Source organism: Protomyctophum parallelum, assembly GCF_964188405.1.
Source record: "Protomyctophum parallelum genome assembly, chromosome: 14".
NCBI lineage: Eukaryota > Metazoa > Chordata > Actinopteri > Myctophiformes > Myctophidae > Protomyctophum > Protomyctophum parallelum.
The window spans coordinates 32588368-32609481 of record NC_139709.1 but is presented as its reverse complement, the minus strand read 5'-3'; the positions used below and the strand labels follow the sequence as shown (position 1 = coordinate 32609481).

General features: G+C 44.6%; 1 protein-coding gene across 1 annotated transcript; it reads left to right on the top strand.

The window, feature by feature from the left end:
- Nucleotides 1-2336: 2336 nt before the first annotated feature.
- LOC310871256 (uncharacterized protein) lies at nucleotides 2337-18453 on the top strand. The gene is made up of 14 exons (XM_083782745.1): nucleotides 2337-2411; nucleotides 3926-4058; nucleotides 4655-4742; nucleotides 4931-5113; nucleotides 5516-5718; nucleotides 6252-6365; nucleotides 7024-7107; nucleotides 10237-10617; nucleotides 11290-11349; nucleotides 13250-13486; nucleotides 13981-14206; nucleotides 15202-15632; nucleotides 15902-17060; nucleotides 17732-18453. Exons 2-14 carry the CDS (start codon nucleotides 3954-3956, stop codon nucleotides 17878-17880), a joined length of 3420 nt encoding a protein of 1139 aa, XP_083638871.1. The 5' UTR covers nucleotides 2337-2411; nucleotides 3926-3953; the 3' UTR covers nucleotides 17881-18453.
- Nucleotides 18454-21114: the final 2661 nt, after the last annotated feature.

Below are 21114 nucleotides of genomic sequence, written 5' to 3'. Positions count from 1 at the left end.
TTTATGTTTGTGATGTCAGATTTAATAATTTATTGTACATTGATACATTTGACCTATAATGACTTTCTTGAAACTCATTTGTTACACCAACCCATGTTGCCTTATAAATAAGTGGAAAATGCATTGTTTTTGTGGACAAGAAAATTATATCTCTGCAAATCACGTATTGGTTATGTGAGTGATATGCTTTTTTTTTATTGTACATGCACATAAAAAAATAAAATAGATACTCTTCTACATGTTTTTAAAGGATTCAATGGCATCAGTATCTTTTTTGATGATGCGTTGAGGCCTAAGGATTACACAGATTGAGTTATGCTGAGCTGTAGAACTCTAGCCGTGTATTGCACTAATGGGATGTTTTCCTGATGCACATCTAAGATTTTTGTCTTCTGTTTCAAAGCATTGCATGACATGAGTTAAGTGTGCCTTAAGCCTAATTTATACTTTGATGTACAGCCGTATTGCTGGCCAAAAACAATGTAGGCCTGATATCCGGCAGTCATACAACAAAGTATAATTCATCAGGTGATTATCTCTGTGATGGAAGTATATGATAGTCAACTGTTGTTGTTATTTCTGTAGTGCACAGTTCTTTTCCCAAACAATGTTTTAGTCATTGGGGTATTTTAAGACGGGCGAAATGAAAGCGTTCCTGCTTGGTTATGTAATATGCATGTGGAGTTTCACATGGCCCTTGCTAAAGGCTAGGCTAGGGTGAAGTGGAGCAGAAAATGTGTGCTATGCCCAGACCCCTCCGGACTCTCTTATGTATGAGATATACAGTACATCCCCTGACAATTAGCTGGGAACAAGATGCAGCCCAATAAAGGTTTGCTTGGACAATTAATCATTTTGATGCTTGGCAGTTGTATTAGGGGCAGACTGAAGATCTGATGTTTTGAAATCTACTCTGCTACAGGCAAAACTGCACATCTGCACTCCATCTTGACTGTCTCCCTCAAGCTGTAGGCCTATTAAGCTTAATTTCACCAGTCATTAATTTGCAAGCATTAACGTGAGTGACTGAGTGACTGAATCAAATTGTTATTTTCGTGTCATGCCACTTTGGCCCATATGGGATTATATGACACACACATGTATCAAAATGAATGGAAAACTGACATTTTATAATCCTTCCTGTTCATATTAATGTCTTGCCTTATTATACAACATAAACAAACATACATAGACCTACAGTATTTGCTCCAGCTCTGATTTGGGCACATCGTTTTCTGTACCATATTCAGACATGCTTTATCTCACAATATGTGCAGAGCTATGGTTTTCACCATATATCCAATTTATTTTATTACCTTAATCTCTAGCAAATATGTTTTCACCTGCTCCAAACGTATTCTCTGGATTAGTGGAGCAGCAGTGTCCTCTACTGGTTATAAAGGAGATGTGTAGCTATTTTTCAAATTGGATCGATTTTCATTTCCAGTCGTATTTATAGGATAATTCATATTACAGCAATGTGAGTATTATTTTATTTACCCATAACACCAGAGGGAGTTCAACAACCATGTGCAACCCAGATTCGGCCCAAACAAGGGACTACATTATTTTCGCTCCTAGTATGCCACTAAAATGTGGAAGTGGAACGCGCCCTACCAACAGACATGTGAATCCCTTGACTCCTCACACCGCTCTTAAATGGCACCTACGGATGGCTGCAATTCGAAATATATATAGCCCCCGTAAAACCTGAATCCTCCACCCACCCCCTTTCCCCTCACTGTAGGCTATAGGCCTATGTGTTTTCCCCTTTTTACCTCCTCTATGATGATTTCCTAAATTCCTGCTTTTGGCTAGAAGTCACAAGTGTATATATTTGTAAGTCTGTTATGATGAAATGAACATGGTGAACCCTATTGTAAACAAGTGTTTATGCATGGTGTCGTGCACTGTCGTCCACAGTTAACAGTTTTGTATTGAGTTTTGTAATTCCCCAATCTGTAAATAAATGTACTTCAATCAATCAATCAGCCTATTGCGGGCCTATATTATCTTGCTCGTTGTCGTTGCAATGCAGTTCCAGTCTATTTGTTTTTTTAAATTTCTTTAAGTAAATTTTATTCAAAGCGTTTGACATATGCAGTTTTCACAGAAAGAGAATACGACTCTTCGTTTTTTTACATTTTCTCCCACAACTCCTTTCCCAGTCTGTTCCAGTCTAATTTCCCAATTTACAATCACCTGCTGCCGGTACAACTGTCACGTCACGGGCCACCTCATTCAGCAAGTGGCAACCGAAGGGCGCGTTCGGCTATGCGCACCGGGAATGTGGTCAGTTTGTTGAGTGTGGTGGGCGGTCAGTAATGACACAGCGTCATTACATCCCAGAAAGGCAGTCTCTTTGATAACGATGAAGATGATGACCTGTTTGCTACCACTAAAGTGTCCAGGTATTCACATGGAAGCAATCAATAATAATGATCATTGTGCACTTACGTTAATTAATAACAGCTGGTAACTTCTGACCAAATCCTTTGGGACAGTATAGTATAGAGTATAGTATAAAATGAAATAAACATGATGGACCCGTTACAGGTCCATTTGGTTTGATGTTACGCTCTCTAGAGTAAAATTATTGTTAAACATGATCTGCATTGCTTAATTTAAAAGAATCTACACAATGTAGAAGAATGATTATTTTGATCAAGGTTTGCTATATCAATACAGCATGGAATTGTGGACATAATCATGAAGGGACATTTCACCGCTGGAAGAAACTGCAGTCACTCATTGTAGTAGATAACAGTAGCACAATTTGAAATGTGCATCCTATGGCCAGAACAATAATGTAGTCTGTGTGTTTGACTGGATTGCTGAATTCCTAAAATGACCATAATGCTTTGGTGCACTGTTCCTCCTTGTGGAGAGGGGGAGGGCTGTCTTACTGAGACAACGTGTAGTCCAGGAAGGAAGTGAAAAACACATTATTTCACACACGAAACAAACCCAGGAAAGTGTTTTCTTGTGTCCTGAACATCATTAAAATAAGATCTGGTTGCAAAAGGGGTGAAGTGACCCCCTTTAAGTCTTGGGTCTGAGAGGCTAAGGGCCGATTCATACTCCTATTTTAGAGCCGAATAAAAGTCGGTTCGGCGCTGTAGAGCCTACAATGTGACGTCATTTGAGGTTCAGGGGGGCGGGTACCGTCCTAAAGTCGGCTCTTCGGTGCTACTGAAAATTTCTGACGAGCCGAAATCATTTCGGCACTACAGCGCCGAAACAGCAGTAAAATAGGAGTATGAATCGGCCCTTAGAGCTCCAATTTCGTCTCAGACTTTACCCGCAGCGCGGCCCACAATTCAGCCGTTGCCCGAAAATACTAATATAGGAGCTTTATCTGTCCCTTAATGGTATTTTCGTCCAGCGTCACCCGCTATCTTTTTTGCCGACACCGGTATTTGCGCCTAGAGGTGTGGTCATGGGCGTGTTGGCACGCTTTCCCCTAAATTGCTAATTTGGTCACACACATTTGGGAAAGCGACAGTGGAGTTTAAAATCACCCGTAACGCAACACTCTTCCATGGGCTTTAGACCGTAAGGCTATGAAGCAATATAGCACTAACGGATAAGGGATCTATTTAAGGCAATGGCATGACGTGGACTGGTGATTGGTTAAATTTGGTTTAATTATTGTAACGCCCAAACCACACCTATGCATAATATAACGGGTAACGGAGGTGTTTAAGGGATTTAGACAGGTAACCAAAATACCAACTTTAGTGGGGAACACCCTTTCCCCACTCCTAAATCCCCAAATAGTGGCTTTAGAAAGATGAGACAAAAATGGAGCCCTATATATCTCATCAAACGGTGGGCCGTGGCTCAAATTAATAATGGAACTTAATATGAAAAGGGTTGAAAACCAACTGGTGTATTAACGTCTCCATTACTGTCCTTGCTGCAGTCAGAAGAAACACCACAGGGTGGCGCTGATGTTTGAAGATGAGGGTGGTGATGATGATGACGATGGTGGTCAAGGATCTCTGTTCGTTTCCAAACCTGCTGATGTCATCAGTGCTGCCACTTCAGCCAATCAGGTGAGTGGGAGGAGTCCATCCTATCTGGATCTGTGCTTCTCAAGGTGTTGAGGGGTCCTTAAGGGGGGGTTCCAGGGAGTCCCCTAGCAAAACCGGTTAATAATGCGTTAATATGAGTATAACCACTTTAACTACTACTGTGTACATTTGCTCTTCAAAATAAGATCTTGAAAGAAATTTGGAACAACGCAAACCATGCCAGTCTTGCATCTTTTATTTTGGAGTGCCGCTTCATCCATTTAGTTGGTTTATGAGTTAAGTTATTATCAAAGCTGAGCACCTACTGCCTCAACCAAGGGCACTTTCCAGGGGAAGCACACCTGGGTTTTTTTATGGGTCCGATCAACTGTTTGGGAAAGAGATACTACTACATTTGTGTAAAAGAAAGTTATTTTAGGTAATCCAGTCGCAGTGTGCCGCAGGTTCGACTCCCGATCCCGACACGGCCTTTACTGCATGTCATCCCCCATCTCTCTCCCGTTTCCAGTCAGCCTACTGTCTGTCCCTTCAAAAACCAATAAAAGGCGTTTCTTAATTTCCTGTTTTTGTCCCCCCCCCCCTGTTGAGCAAAACCCTGTACTTCCTCTTTCCTCCAGAGTGGTGCTGCGGCCCCGCCCCCAACACCGGCCCATCCCTCTCTGCCCCAGAGAACTGAGGCGCAACTCCCTTCAACAACACCAGGGGGTAGGTCTGAGCTGTTAAAGGGATATAATTCATGAATTAAACATGATTGGGGTCATTTCAATGGACTCCAGATAGTGTTTGATTCCGTATTTACTAGATATTTGATATTCATTTTATCTCTTTTATTCCCATCCTATACAAACCCATTCTAACTTCAAACTCCTTTTTTTGTTGCCTCAACGGTTCAGGCCTGCCAGCAGGGGTCAGTGAGGGCAGGAAGAAGCCCCCCGGAGCGGTTAGTCTGTTCGGGGGTATCGACGTCCTGGCCTCCAAGCAGCCCAAGAAGAGCCTGGTGTCGGACCAGGCTGAGCCCAGTGAGAGCATCCTGTCCGGGGGGGACGGCCCCCCGTCGCCTGCCAGCCATGAAAGAAGTACTTGCATGTTTTCTTTTTTACTTCAATAAAAGTATCAATACCGCAATGTTAGAAATACTACTGATTTAAAGTAGCAAAAGTAAAAGTAGTCATTATGAGGATTCAAGGTCCCATTTCACAAGATTTCAAATGTATAAAAAACCTTTAAAAAGGGCAGATGTACAAGTTCACAACGTGTCGCTTTGTGATGTACTGTGAGCTTGGTTATTTTCAAGTGGCTGAAGTGGTTATGTTTTGTAATAATAATCTAAAGACGGAAAGTAACTAATATTTGCCTTTGAGATGTAGTGGAGTAGAAGGAAAAGTATAAGAAAATTGGAAATACTCCAATATAGTGAAAATAAATAAATAATAATAATTATAATAATTATAATAATATATAAATACATCTGCCACCAGCTGTGCCGCTGTCCCCCAATACGAGGGAAGAGAAGAAAGCCAACAAAACGAAGGCCGTCAGTCTTTTTGACCAGGAGGACGACCAGGATGAGGACGACCAGGACGAGGACGACCAAGACGAGGACGACCAAGACGAGGACGACCAAGACGAGGACGCAGAAGGAAGCGCAGCCGCCACACCGGCTGCTAAGAACACACTCAAGGTCTGTAGAACAGCCACCACACCGGCTGCTAAGAACACACTCAAGGTCTGTAGAAGAGCCACCACACCGGCTGCTAAGAACACACTCAAGGTCTGTAGAAGAGCCACCACACCGGCTGCTAAGAACACACTCAAGGTCTGTAGAAGAGCCACCACACCGGCTGCTAAGAACACACTCAAGGTCTGTAGAACAGCCGCCAGGCTGCTAAGAACACACAATGGAAATGCATTGAGGCGGCCATGACACAGTGAGGCCTAAGAACACACTCAAGGTTTGTTTAATTTAACAAAACAAAAACACAACGTTAGAATATGGAGCTGACAGCAGCGATACAGAGCTGTGTGTTAGACCCCCCCCCCCCCTCATGCAGGCCACAGCAGAGACCACCAGGGTTAGGGTTAACGGTATAGAGGTGTGTGTGTTTGACCCCCCCCCTCCCCCCTCTCATGCAGGCCACAGCAGAGACCACCAGGGTTAGGGTTAACGGTATAGAGGTGTGTGTGTTTGACCCCCCCCTCCCCCCTCTCATGCAGGCCGCAGCAGAGACCACCGGGGTCTTCCAGGACGAGGAGCTGCTGTTCAGCCGGACGCAGCAGAGAGACAACGACCCAGATGTTGACCTCTTCACCACCTCAGGGAGAGCTGTGGTCAGTTCACACTCTATCTCTCTCTCTCTCCCCTCCCACCAGACTCAACCTTTCCCTCTGGTTTCCCTCCACACATGCTCCTCATTGCTTGCATCACACCACAGGGCTCGTTACAGAAACCATGTCACACATTCTGAATGGCTGTTATGCCTTTAAAGGTCTTTACATAGCACGCCACGACAGAACAGTTTATGTCATAACAAAGGGCATATCTAAACATTTTACACTGTCAAACCTTCCATGTTTCAACTCTGTACTGAAATCTTTGCACATCTCTAGTCTCTGCTAATGCAGGGGTTCTCAACGTTTTTGGCAGTGGGGACCCCCGGAAATGCGAACCCCGCCCCGCCCCGCCCCCACTCCCCACCACCAATACAAACTGACTGCAAAAATAATCATTAATAATCATATATATAATAATCATAGATATCATAAATGTATAATGAAACCAGATATGAATACTGAAAGTAGATATAATCATTAAGGAAAGTTTATGCATGTTCTATGTGTACTATGTAAACTCATAATAATAAAATATATATATATATTTGCTGATTGCATTCTGCATAGCACCTTGTAAATATTTGTGTCCTTGTATTGTATCTCTTATGTGGACATTTATAAATGATTAAAATGTGTGTGCGTGTTTTTGTTTCAGAGTACAAAGGCAGCAGCACCCAGTCTGTTCGCTGATGATGATGACGATGACCTCTTCACCTCCATCAAGCCTAAAGCTCCACCGGTACACATGTCTTTCCACCATTTGATGAGATTTAGCCTCTCAGACCCAAGACGTAGAATATTTTGTTGGATACAATTTTGTCCACAATTGCATGCTGAATTGATGTTTGTACCATTAGGAGAGATAACAGGCAGATGTTGATTAAAATTACAATTATTATACATTCTCCAATTGTGTAGACGTCTTGTAAATTAATTCATGCAGATGTTTAACAATCATTGTACTCTTGAGAGTGACACGTGGTATAAATAATAACACTATTTGTATAGCACCTTTCATGACATGAAATGCAGCTCAAACAGAGAATAGATAAAAAAGGAAAAGCAAAGGCATAAAACGGTATTAGTGTCGCAGTGTGCCGCGGGTTCGACTCCCGAGCCCGACACGGCCTTTACTGCATGTCATCTTAAAAATAACAAATAAAATCTACAGAGGCTGCCTGTCGAAGGCATAGTGGGACTCGTGTAGGGCTGTCAGTTCACCTCTATAATCCAATTTGAATTTCATTGCTTCATTATTTGTAATTTTCGAAAATATTCGAATATTTACATTGTTTATTTTAGCTCATATTTAGCCTATAATAATACACAGAATATAATACGATGCACGTTCTGTCCACTAGAGGGCCCCCCCTTCCAAACGGCAAAGCCAGTAGCTCATCATGATGACGACGGTCATAGCATCGTGATTGTGTAGTTGTGACGACGACGTGACCGTGGCCCTGACAGGCGCTATGTCTGTCTGTCCTGCACGTGTCCCCGTCCCCCTGTACGTTGGGACCAGTGGACTAGTCCGCTCTGACAAGGCGTAGTTATGCATATCATGTCAATACTCTCGTGACTCGTCTCGGACGGGCGGCCAGCGTCCCTGGTTGTGGCTTGCGAGCAGGCCACCAGGGGAGCTTTAGCTCACTCTAAGCGCCGCCGCTCCTCCGGACATTTCGGAACTTTTCGGGGGTACCGCCTGGGTTCTGCGCGACGGGCTTGACCATGCGGAGTAGCCCTCGTCGGCCCGCTCAGGACCCACGGAACCGCGGGCTTGTCAGCGGCAGTACCGCGAGGCCACGGGGCCTAGAACGCACGAAAATCGAGCCTCCGAAAATATTTTCGAGACATTTCGACGTTTTTGACCGCGTGATCAGCCTTTGCAATCGGTGCCCTTGTCACCTTCGTGTAGCTGGCTAGTCTCCGCTCATTTATCACCGGGCCACTAAGCCGTCTCTATTACGGTCGCGAGGCCACAGGGGCCGGAACCCGGCCCACATTCGCTCGAGACGTGAACGTGCACGTTTTCACATGCAGTGGAAGCGGCCGGGGAGATTTCACAGCGGTAGATTCGTTACTCAATACATTTAGTGAGCGGATAAAATAACAAAACAAAATAAAAATATGAAATAGAATTAATAAATGATAAAAGCTCCATTCGAATGGCAATTTTAGCTTTCGAATATATATATATATTTTAATATTCGAATTTCTTTCATATTATGAAATTCGTTCTGACAGCCCTAGACTCGTGGGAGTTTGTTCCACGCCGTCAGCCCGTAGAAGCAGAAAGCTGCTTCACCGTGTTTTTTTAGTTGCCATTTTTAGGCAGGCCAGCAGTGGAGGGCCTGAGGGGCGGTTTGGGACATATCTAGGCAGGCATTCATGTAGCCCCTTTCGGGACCCGGTTACCTTTTCAGAATTTTGGACGGCGGTACCCTAGGGTCCCTTCCTAGTTATTCCACTCCCCATAGGACGCAGCTTTACCTAATGTCTGTTCACGGAGACCCGCACGGGGGGGTTGGTGAGATGTTTCAAAGATGCATACAGCAGCAGTAGGAGACAGCGGTTAAGTATTTGTAATGGTTTTTTTAAAGTTTTGGCTTCTCTAAAATTCTCTCTTCCTCACTTCCATGTCACGCCTCCCACACCGAGACTGGCTAGCTGCACGTCCTAGTTACTGCCTCTGATTGGCCAACCGCGTACATGCAGGATGTTTTTAATGCTGTTGTGTCTTGGGAGGCGGGACATGGGAAGTGAGGAAGAGAGAATTTCAGAGAAGCCAAAACTTAAAAAAAAAGTCCAAAATTCTGAAAAGGTAACCGAGGGTCCCGACAGGGGCTAGCGGTCATGTAAGGTAGGTGTGAGACCAAATAAAATAATTTGCAGTGAAACTAAAACTGGAGCAATAGGTTCTCTCATCTTAGGTCGCATTCATACCAGAGAGCTTTGCTGCGATTAAAACGAATCCTGCTGCGCATTGTCAGAAAGTGCGCTTCGTTTGGCAGGTGTGAAGGCTCATTCGAATCCTAATGCGCAGCAAATAACCGCATTTTACTCCGCCCAAAAACGTGGGTTTCGCTTCGCTTCGAATCGCACTTGACTACGATTCGGTGCAGGTGTGAATGCAATCCGCAGTAAATAAAGGAAATGAAGCAAACATAATGTGGCGGGTGAGGAGCTGAACACAGTTGGAGACGGAGAAGGCATATTTTACGCAGCGCAAAGATGTCCCGTTACTGTGGATAGACGTGGTCGAATAAGGAGACTGAAGCCCTGATCGAAATGAGGACGTGTACGTTAATCAATTGCTTAAGAAAACACATAAAAACACTGCAGTGTATTATAGCCTACATCATATTCTGTCTGTCTGTCTGTCTGTGCGTGCCGTAAACATGGAGTGCTGTCACTGTGTGGGACTGGGGAGTTATATCAGTGCGTTCATGCAGCGCTGTGCTGCATGCCCAAAAGAACAGTGTGTGGCGGCTGCGTGCGTATACAGAGAGAGAGAGAGAGAGAGGGGGGGGGGGGGGGGGGGGTCCCAGACGGCACGACACATGCACGTTATGAGTGTAATTTTATCACCATAGATTTCACTGTGTAGGCTATAGTTTATGAATGGAACACATTGATAAAGGTCCCCCCTGCTGCGTTTCCAATTGCTGCGAATGACAGTGTGAAGGCAAACCGCAGCCAATTAAATATGCAAAAAATATGCAAAAATCCCATACGGATCTGAGTCTACCGAAGTATTAGGTGAGAATGTGACCTTAGTTTTAGTCATCTCAGATGAGTTAAGGACCTCCTTGAAAAGCAGACGAGTCTTCTCAAGGGGGACTAATAAACGTCCTGTTTCCGTACGCAGAAAATAGCAGAGAAGCCCAGCAAACCTAAAGATGACGCACCTCTGAAAGCTGCCAGCCCCGCACCAGAACCTCTGAAACCACCGGCTACCAGCCCTGAACCAGACACTCACAAGCCACCGGCCACCAGCCCTAAGCCACCGGCCACCAGCCCTGAACCAGACGCTCACAAGCCACCGGCCACCAGCCCTAAGCCACCGGCCACCAGCCCTGAACCAGACGCTCACAAGCCACCGGCCACCAGCCCTAAGCCACCGGCCACCAGCCCTAAGCCACCGGCCACCAGCCCCGCACCAGATGCTCACAAGCCACCGGCCACCAGTCCTGCACCAGACGCTCACACGTCACCGGCCACCAGCCCTGCATCCACGCCAGAGAATGAGGTATGACTGTTTGTTGCATATCTGGAAACCTCATTATCCATGCATTTCTCTGCTATCCAAAAGACCAGCTATGTCCAAAATATTAACATTTGAGGAAATGAAAAAAATAAAACTATGTTTTTAGAACAACACTCATCAAAGTCGGAACGGTGACTTCATACATTGTCAGATACTTGAATGTGTCCTTATATGATAACCTTACCCAAATACAGCTCAAGTGGAGTTAGGAGGTTTTTGACCATTAATGTGGATATAGGTTTTTTCCCTGTCTGACTTTGTCATCCTAATCAATGGGGGACAAACCAGCTAACTCCACAAGTTAGAGTTGGGTGGTTGGATGGACAGTTTGAGGATCCAATGGAGTTAGGAGGTTTAGTCAGAAGTGCTTTTTTAATGCTTTTTATTGGTAAGATATTTGTAAAACCTACACACCGATGTAAATGGTGTTCAATATCACTGATTCATAATTATTTATATTATAAGTTGAATAATGAGAGATAGCTGGTAGTTGCCGGACAGCGACGATATACAATATATGGCATGTATGTATGGTTATGTCATTTTGATCAAGAGAAAGCTATTAATTATATTTATTTTGCATATTATGCTTAAAAAATGATGTTACTAGACAATGTAATTCTGAACCTGTTATGTTGTTGTTTAACTGCACAGAAGCCTGCAGCAAGCTCTGTAAAATCTAAAGAGCCCTCATCAAGGATTGGAAAACTCCAAGTAACGTGTTGTTTTTTTAGCATTCTCTGCTTTTATTCCATCTGAAAAGACTTTGATATTTCCTACTATGTTTCCTCCGCACGTTTACACCTTGTAGCTCTCTCTGTTGAAGCAACGATTCTGTGGACTCCCTCAACATGGAATTTAAAGTTTACACACAGGACAGCACGGCTGTAATTCTACTTAACCCATTTTAGACCTGAGGTCTATTCTTTAAAAAAAGTTTTCAGAAACCCTCCCCCCCCTTGTAGATCTGCTATTTTTCAATAGTTAAGGTATAACACAATGCTTAAAAAAACAGAATGGGTTAACAATGCTCTTTTTGTTCATGTGATTTATGCCAGACTTTGTATGTAGTTTTAATCATAGTCTTTAGTTTTAGTCATATTTTAGTCACCTGAAATGTTTTAGTTGTCTTAATAATAACATGAGATTTTAGTCGACTAAATCTACAGTTGATTTAGTCGACTAAAATGTATTTTGGCCCTCCGTGATGGCGTTGAAATGTCTGATTTATACTCTGCTGTGTGCCGAGAATAGCAGATCTACAAGCTCACACTTATGTTCGGAGAGTGACACCTGTCCTGCACACAATCAAACGACTTGTCTTTTAGTTCTACTGGATCTCTTACCCACTAGTCCCTCCATAACTTAAGTCTAGTTTGTATTTGTTTTTATTTAGTTTTTGTCAGTGAAAAAAGAAAATCGTCATAGTGTTAGTCGACGAAATCAACACTGTAAAGATCAGCTTTCCTTAGTTGTTATCCATGTAGTTAGTATGTAAAGGATGAGGATCAATGCCTTCCTCTCCTCTTACCTGCCAGCTCCATCTTCAGCATCCTCCTCTCATCCCTCCTCTGTGCTAAAACCATCTCAACCTCTCCTGAGATCTCCTCTCTTGTTTCATCCCCCAACCTTCTAACCTTGGCTAATCGTCTACTTTAATGTAGTCATTTCTGATATTGTCACTACTAATGAGAATCGTGGCGGCCTCAATTCACCATTTGGCAAACTTCTGATTACCCTGACTGACTAACCAGCAGGCTCTTTCTGCTTTGTTCCACCCTGGTTCCGCCTTGTTTATGTTGAAATTGGTTGGGTTTATGTTGAACAAGGCGGGACTTGACAAAGGGTGAATTCTACCAACTCTGCCTCCTTTTCTTTCCGTCAGTGCCACCGTTTTGCTTCCAAGCCTTTACAGTATGTCTCACTACCGTCCTATTACATGTTCACTCTCACTCTGGCTGGCACCCTTCTGTCACAAATCACTACAGACACTTTCCTCCATCTGTTCCACCCTGGCTGCACTCTCTTCTTCACCTCTCTTCCACACTGACCTGAGGACCATTCTACCAATGTCTTCTGAAAAACCTATGTTTTTATGTCAGTCAAACATTTTCATGACCAAGGACCCCCAAAAATTTAATGTAATTGGCCGTCGACCCCCATCTGAAAATATGTTGTGTCCCCCCACCGCCCCCCCCCCCCCCCCCCCCCGTTAAAAACGTTAAAAACGTTCGCTCTGAAAGAATATATATTCAAAGATGCACCACATTTTCACGATTTTTCAAATATATTAATATTTTTCAATAGCTAAAGCATGACATAATGCTTAACACCAAAAGGGGTTCCCGCCCCAAATTGTGTTAAGATAGTTGACCACAGGTATTTAACCTCCTTCACCTTCACTACATTCTACTCCTTACGGTACATCCTCACTGTTCCACTGTCCTCTCTCTCTTGTTCACGCACACATATTCTGTCTTACTCCTTCTGACTGTCGTTCCTCTTCTCTCCAGTGCATGCCTCCAGTGTCTCGTATATTCATTATGGTGTGTATAATGGAGTTATACAGTGGCCATATTTCACTGAGGTGTTTTGTTTCCTTTTCCCCATCCAGGCCAACCTGGCGATCAACCCCGCTGCCTTACTGCCCGGCGCCGTGCCTCGTGTCCCCGCCGGGGCCGTCGGCGTGCTTCCGGGCCCGGCCACGGCGGGCTCTTCCTCCGGGGTGTCCAGCTCCAGCTTGACCCCCAGCCCCACGACCCCCGTGAGGACCCCCCAGACGGACGGCAGGGAGGGAGGCACCGGCTTCGAGAGCCCGGTCCAGGTTGCTGCTCTGCAGAGCGCCAACAAGGTGGGTCGGGGAGGAGCTGGCAAGCCTTGGCCCATTTAGACCTGAGAAAAAAAGTCTTCTGAATCCTAAAAGTTTTCTGAAAAACCTGTGTCTATGTCAGTGGTGCTCAACCTTTTTCATGCCAAGGACCCCCAGAATTATCTGTATTTGGCCGCGGACTCCCATCTGAAAATATGTTGTTCCAGGGACCCCACCAGAAGCAAAAAAAAACGTTTGCTCTGAAAGAATATATATTTAAAGATTTGCACCTCATTTTCCCGATTTATAAATATAATCAGACCTACAAGTTCATAGCGCGCCACCGAGTGGTGCGCTATGAACTTGTAGGTCTGCCATTTTTCAACAGCTAAAGCATAACACCAAAAGGGCTTCCCACCCAAAATGGGTTATACCAGTGATCACCCGGGGGGGGAGGGGGTCCCCAAATTATTACATATTACTTACATATTTTTCTCTCTCTCTCTCTCTCCCCCCCCCCCCCCCCCCCCTGGCAGAGTCGTGCCAAAGGCTCGGTGCGCCGGAGGCCCCAGTCCAGAGCAGCGAGGCAACAGGCTGTGCAGACGTCTGGGGAGGACGGGCAGGAGGACACCCTGGGCCTGGACGAGGACAGACGCGCCCCCTCTCTGTCCCCCATGGCCTCGTCTCCTCAGGTCCAGCCCACTGTCCGTCCAACTCTAGCTGACTCCGCCTCCAGCACCGCCCTGCCATCTCAACCTCCAGGTGGGCAGGAACCTCTTATCTCCATATTCTAATGCAGTGGTTCCCAAAGTGGGGTCCGGGGACCCCCAGGGGTCCTTGAGGGAGTTCCAGGGGGCCCCCGGCTAAATTATAGTTTGGAACCAAATGGACCATTATGGGCCTGTAACTCTGAAAGTGTACAAAATATTTGTACGCTCTGAGTTAAATTAACATTGATTTTACAATATAAATTGTGGGTCCCAGAGATAGACATGCCATTAAATGGGGGTCCGTAGACTAATGCATGTCAAACAGGGGGTCCTTGAATTTAAACGGGTTGAGAATCACTGCTAGAGCCGTAAGAATCTTCTCTCATGGGAATTTGAATCCTGAAAAGTAACAGTTTTACAAACATGAGGTTTCCACCCGAGACCACAATAATAATCCCCTGATTGCAATTATTTGAGTCAAACGCAGTTTCATAATCATTGCAGAAATAGATGATCTGCAGTGCACGCTAGATCGGCTATTACAGCAATTTCTTTGAAAGTATACAATTATTAAGTATAATATATATGGCTTGTTTGGACCATAGTACTGTATTTATGTTGATTATTGGTTACCGGTCGTCCATCAGTAGCATATTCTTTGTATATTCTAGTCTGTCCTGTGCAATGCGTTTACAAAGTAAAATCCAAATATTCAAAGACAAAAACCGCTACACATGAATCGTTAATCACCAAGTAAACTCCTCAAAATGTTTGCACCTTTTTGCCAACAGCAGACGCCTGCTGGCAGGCGTCTGCTGCTGGCAGGTTGCTCAAAACGAGAATGATTACCAGAAGTCAATTTTGGGTGATTTTAAATTATTGTGTTACTCATTCCACAATTGCACAATACTTACCTACGTTATACCTCGTTTGTAAATGCGACTAATCGACGATAGGAATGATATAAAATACAATAGTAATTACTATCCAAACTTTTTGTGAGGAGAATAAATCAACTAAAATGCCATGATTGTGCCAACCCAACAGTAGCTGCTCCAGGCAGACCGTCTGTCCTCACGTTGCCAGTGTCCACACACTCTGGACAGAAGCCTTCTTCTACGGGGAGCGACCACAAGGCCACGCCTCCGCCCCAACCGGACGACCTGTTCGCCTCCGACGGTCTGTTTGGCTCCACGCCTGCCACTAACCACGCCAGGCCCGCTTCCCGAACCGCAGCCAAGAAACCTGTGGCGACGCAGCAGTCGAAGACGGAGACGAGTGCGCTTCCGTCCATCTTCGATGACCACGGCAAGGGCGATCTCTTCCGGAAGGTCAAGCCGAGGTCGACGGTGAAGAAGGCCAAGGCCTCGTCGTCCTTCCTGGAGGAAGACGATGGCGACATCTTTGGGGCCCCGGCGCTCACGCTCAACAAAGAAGCCAAGAGCAGCGGTGCTCTGACCCAACCAGACATCTTACAGGTAGGGCAGTGATTCTCCCCAAAAAAGGACCACGCACCCCCCATAAATAACAGAGTTACCAAACGTAGCTCCTAACCCTACACTTTAACTGTTAATAGGACTAATCCATTTAATCGATTATAACAAATAATCCATTTTAGTTTAAATAGTACTTTTAAATATTATTATTTATTATTTTTGTTATTTTGGTGCTAACCTTTTGACACACATGTTTAAAACAGACTAACCAAGAAGTGTTTTGGATTCTTGTGTGTTTTGTTGTCCCCCAGGATGAAGTTACCTCGGTGCCTAAAGCTCCCAAGAAGCAGAGCGCTCAGTCCCTGGACGACGCCAGCCTGTTCGATACGAAGCAGACCGTTCAGGACGCCAGCCTGTTCGATAAGAAGCAGACCGCTCAGGATGCCAGGCTGTTCGATACGAAGCAGACCGTTCAAGACGCCAGCCTGTTCGATAAGAAGCAGACCGCTCAGGACGCCAGCCTGTTCGATACGAAGCAGACCGCTCAGGACGCCAGCCTGTTCGATAAGAAGCAGACCGCTCAGGATGCCAGCCTGTTCGATAAGAAGCAGACCGTTCAGGATGCCAGCCTGTTCGATAAGAAGCAGACCGTTCAGGACGCCAGCCTGTTCGATACGAAGCAGACCGCTCAGGACGCCAGCCTGTTCGATAAGAAGCAGACCGCTCAGGATGCCAGCCTGTTCGATACGAAGCAGACCGTTCAGGACGCCAGCCTGTTCGATACGAAGCAGACCGCTCAGGATGCCAGCCTGTTCGATAAGAAGCAGACCGCTCAGGATGCCAGCCTGTTCGATAAGAAGCAGACCGCTCAGGATGCCAGCCTGTTCGATAAGAAGCAGACCGTTCAGGATGCCAGCCTGTTCGATAAGAAGCAGACCGCTCAGGACGCCAGCCTGTTCGATAAGAAGCAGACCGCTCAGGATGCCAGCCTGTTCGATAAGAAGCAGACCGCTCAGGATGCCAGCCTGTTCGATAAGAAGCAGACTGCTCAGGATGCCAGCCTGTTCGATAAGAAGCAGACCGCTCAGGATGCCAGCCTGTTCGATAAGAAGCAGACTGACGCCAGCCTGTTCGATAAGAAGCAGACTGACGCCAGCCTGTTCGATAAGAAGCAGACTGACGCCAGCCTGTTCGATAAGAAGCAGACTGACGCCAGCCTGTTCGATAAGAAGCAGACTGACGCCAGCCTGTTCGATAAGAAGCAGACCGCTCAGTCCCTCGACGCCAGCCTGTTCGATAAGAAGCAGACTGACACCAGCCTGTTCGATAAGAAGCAGACCGCTCAGTCCCTCGACGCCAGCCTGTTCGACGACAACGTTGACATCTTTGCTGACCTGACGCCCAGCGCAAAACCAAAAGACAAGTCCAAGAAGAAGATGGAGACCAAGTCGATATTCGACGACGACATGGGTAAGTACAAGTACAAGTGAAGGGTCGCTTTTAAATATTATTTCTCCATATTATGCCTTAGATTTGAATACAAACGTTTCGGCAATCCAGCCATAGTCAGTCAAAGGACACCCTTACCCATTCTGTCTACTCTGCGTCTCAGAGGAAGACTGTGGTCAGAACCCTGATTCTACCAGTGACATTATCTCTCTAGGCAGTTTTGGCCATTTCTATTTATGCATGCTAACCCAGTGGTTCCCAAAGTGGGGTCCGGGGAACCCTAGGGGTCCTTGAGGGAGTTCCAGGTGGTCCCCAGCTAAATGATAGTTAGGAACCAAATGGACCCTTATGGGTCTGTAACTCTGAGAGGACCCTAACGGGTACATTTGGTACACTCTCAAAATTTAAACATCAACAACTTAAATGAACATCGATTCTACAAATGTCTTCTAAATCCGGACAGTTTTCTGAAAAACCCATGTTTCTATGTCAGTGGTTCTCAAAATATTTCGTGTCAAGGACCTCCACGTTTAAAAAAGAATAGCAGACCTACAGCTCGTAGCGCGGCACCGAGCTTGTAGATCTGCTATTTTTCAATAGCTAAAGCATAACAATAATACTTTAAAACACCAAAAGGGGTTCCCTCCCAAAATGGGTTAACAGACTATTTCATGTTCATTTTGTCTCCAAAGATGATATCTTCTCGGTAAAACCCGTGACAAAGGCTCCCAGCAAGTCCAGGAAAACCCCGACATCATCATCGCAGGACACGATTACGGCCGAGGATCCTCCTCCGGCCAACATATTCGACGATCCGCTGAACGCGCTTGGCGGGAACTGAAGCATTCTCCCGTCGGGGGCCCAGACGTGTACAATTATCGTGCATCAAAATGCTATTTTTTTGTCATTTCAAAGACAGAAGGATCTGAAGGACCGAGGATAACACTGTTGATATAATATTTATATGAAATACTGTGGCTTATTCTTGCAAGGAAAAATTAAAAGGAGCAAATGAATGAAAGTGATTTCGATCAGCTTCCAAAAAAAGAAATCATCTCAAGAATAACAGAATATAGAGCAGTTGTTATGTACTGTGTCTTAATTTAATATACATGATAGCACTTTATAAGCATTCTATATGCTTACCCTCGAGGCCTGCAGACAGTATGATATACGGTAAATGATTTGTTTCATTATGCTTTTTGTTAGTCCTTTTTGGCTTTGCCATTCTGAGATTCCATGTCTTTGGTTTTGTGCCATAATATCATGTCGCTATGATTGATCCATAATGTTTAATTACCCAGTTAGGCATTTCAAGAACGTTTTTATTAATGATTCATCCATTTCTTAACTTGGCTGTGATGAAAAGGAAATTTGTTTTTAAGTAAAAAGAAAAGAAACATATTTTATCCTATCTGAAACGTGTGGTTATTTAGTGTGGTTGCCCTAACAGGGCAACCAGACTATTGTTATTGTAAATGAGGATACTTTGCTGCGCTACTCCTCCCACAGTTTTTGCCGCACACACTCGAGCCATATGTCAAATCGACCGGCTTCATCAGGAATCGTGTGCTTGTATTTTGCTAAGAGATCTGTTGTATATTTGCACAGCAAATGCAAAAAGTGTAACCGTTTGTTGCAGATTTATTTCTTTTTTGGGGGGGGGGGATAAATCCCCTCCAAATTACTTGCATGATCACAGGGGTGACGTGACATTCTAATTGGCTAGCAAAAATGTGTGGGAGGGGCCTATATAAGCGATTGCGGCAACCACGCTTTGCAATTCTTCCAAAATTGCGACATTTCTAGTTAAACTTGTTAGTGAATATAGCAGATCTACAAGGTCACAGCGTGTCACATTGCGATGCGTTGTGAGCTTGTAATTGTGCTATTTCTTTTTGGACATCCAAGGTTTCATTTGAAAGACGATAAAGTATATTTTACTAACCATTATAAAAGCATAATTTGTTATACTATTAAATATCTAATTACTTGTTATTCATATTATAGCATACCATTGTATTTTGTAAAGTAATATCTTCATTATGAAAGTGTCGCACAATAGTGAATAGATCTACAAGCTCTTTGTCGGCCATTTTCCCAGTTTTTTAAATACAAAAATCACACCTGTGTAAAGTGAGGGGTGCTCGCCTCTTATACAGCAACATACATCTCATTCTGGCCAATCACAATTTGCACCCTTACTTTTATCTTCAATATGTACTTTGCTCAGCCAATCACAAGCCAATGTTTGTTCGTTCATAGGCATATTATGAAGAACCAGTTGTCCAGAGCCACCAATCACCAAAAGTGAGTACACCCCTCGCATTTCTGCAAAAAGATAATTATATCACTTCATGATCACAACACTGAGATGCAATGTAAAGTAGTCAGTGTGCAGCTTGGATATCAGTGTAGATTTAATTTAATTCAAGCTTTCCCTACAGCTGCAATGTTGGTGATTTTGATGTTTAATATAATTAGAGGACTTTGTTTGGATGAATGGGCTCTCACCTTGCTGGCAAGATGGCTGCGGTCTGAATATGGATAATTGTAACCCATTGAAAGACTGCTGGGGGTCCCCGGACCACACTTCGAGAAGCAATACCATAGGGTTTAGGAAAATCACCTTTTTAAATGGTTTTGGCAACTTTCACAACGTCCTGGATATTTTAGCAAATTCCCGCAATTTCACCACAAATTCAAATAAAACCCCAGCATATTCCATTGCATAATCAAAGACTTCTTTAGGGGCGCTAGCCCCTACAATGACAGATCCAAAACCAGAGCAGAACTCTCACCACGGCACTCAATTAATACAGTTGTAACCACTTTCTGGACAATCCCTTTAAAGATGGAGTGCCGTGATTTCTTTCCACCCTAAAACATGATCATCAGGTCTGTCAAGGGTTCAGCCTCCAGGAAGAAACCCTAAATACAAAGTTAATGCACCATTGCACATAAAAATGACTCCAAGGTGTCTAATGAAGTACTGTCACATCATAGAAAAATTGTGGCACTCCCTCTTTAAAGGAATTTCTTCAGCCCTACATACAGTGCCTTCGGAAAGTATTCACACCCCTTCACTTTTACCACATTTTGTTTTGTTACAGCCTCATTTCAAAATGGATTAAATTCGTTTTTTTCCTCATCAATCTACACGCAATACCCCATAATGATGAAGTGAAAAAAGTTGTCTCAAATATTCTGTTAATTTATAAAAAATAAGAAACTGGAAAAACACATGTACATAAGTATTCACACTCTTGACTTAGTACCAAGTTGAGGCACCTTTGGCAGCAATTACAGCCTTAAGACTTTTTGGGAATGATCCTACAAGCTTGGCTCTGTCAGGTTAGACGGGGAGCGTCGCTGAACAGCTATTTTCAGGTCCTTCCAGAGATGCTCAATGGGGTTCAAGTCTGGGCTCTGGCTGGGCCACTCAAGGACTTTCACAGAGTTGTCCTAAAACCAATACTTCGTTATCTTAGCTGTGTGCTTGGGGTCGTTGTCCTGTTGGAAGGTGAATCGTTGACCAAGTCGGAGGTCCTTAGCGCTCTGGAGCGCTAAGGACAGAATGTCTGTACACTGCTCCATTTATCTTTCCCTTTATCCTGACAAGTCTCCCAGTTCCTGCCGTTGAAAAACATCCCCACAGCATGATGCTGCCACCACCATGCTTCACCGTAGGGATGGTATTTGCCAGGTGATGAGCGGTGCCTGGTTTTCTCCAGACCGAAGCCTCTCCTCAATAAAAGGCACATGACAGCCGGGCGTCACAGCGCACTTGGAGTTTGCCAAAAGGCACCTAAACGACTCTCAGACCATTATTAACAAGATTCTCTTGTCTGATGAAACCAAAATAGAGCTTTTTGGCCTGAATGCCAAGCGTTAAGTCTGGAGGAAACCAGGCACCGCTCATCACCTGGCAAATACCATCCTTACGGTGAAGCATGGTGGTGGCAGCATCATGCTGTGGGGAGAACAAGTCTCCCAGGAACTGGGAGACTTGTCAGGATAGAGGGAAAGATGAATGGAGCAGTGTACAGAGACATCCTGGATGAAAACCTGCTCC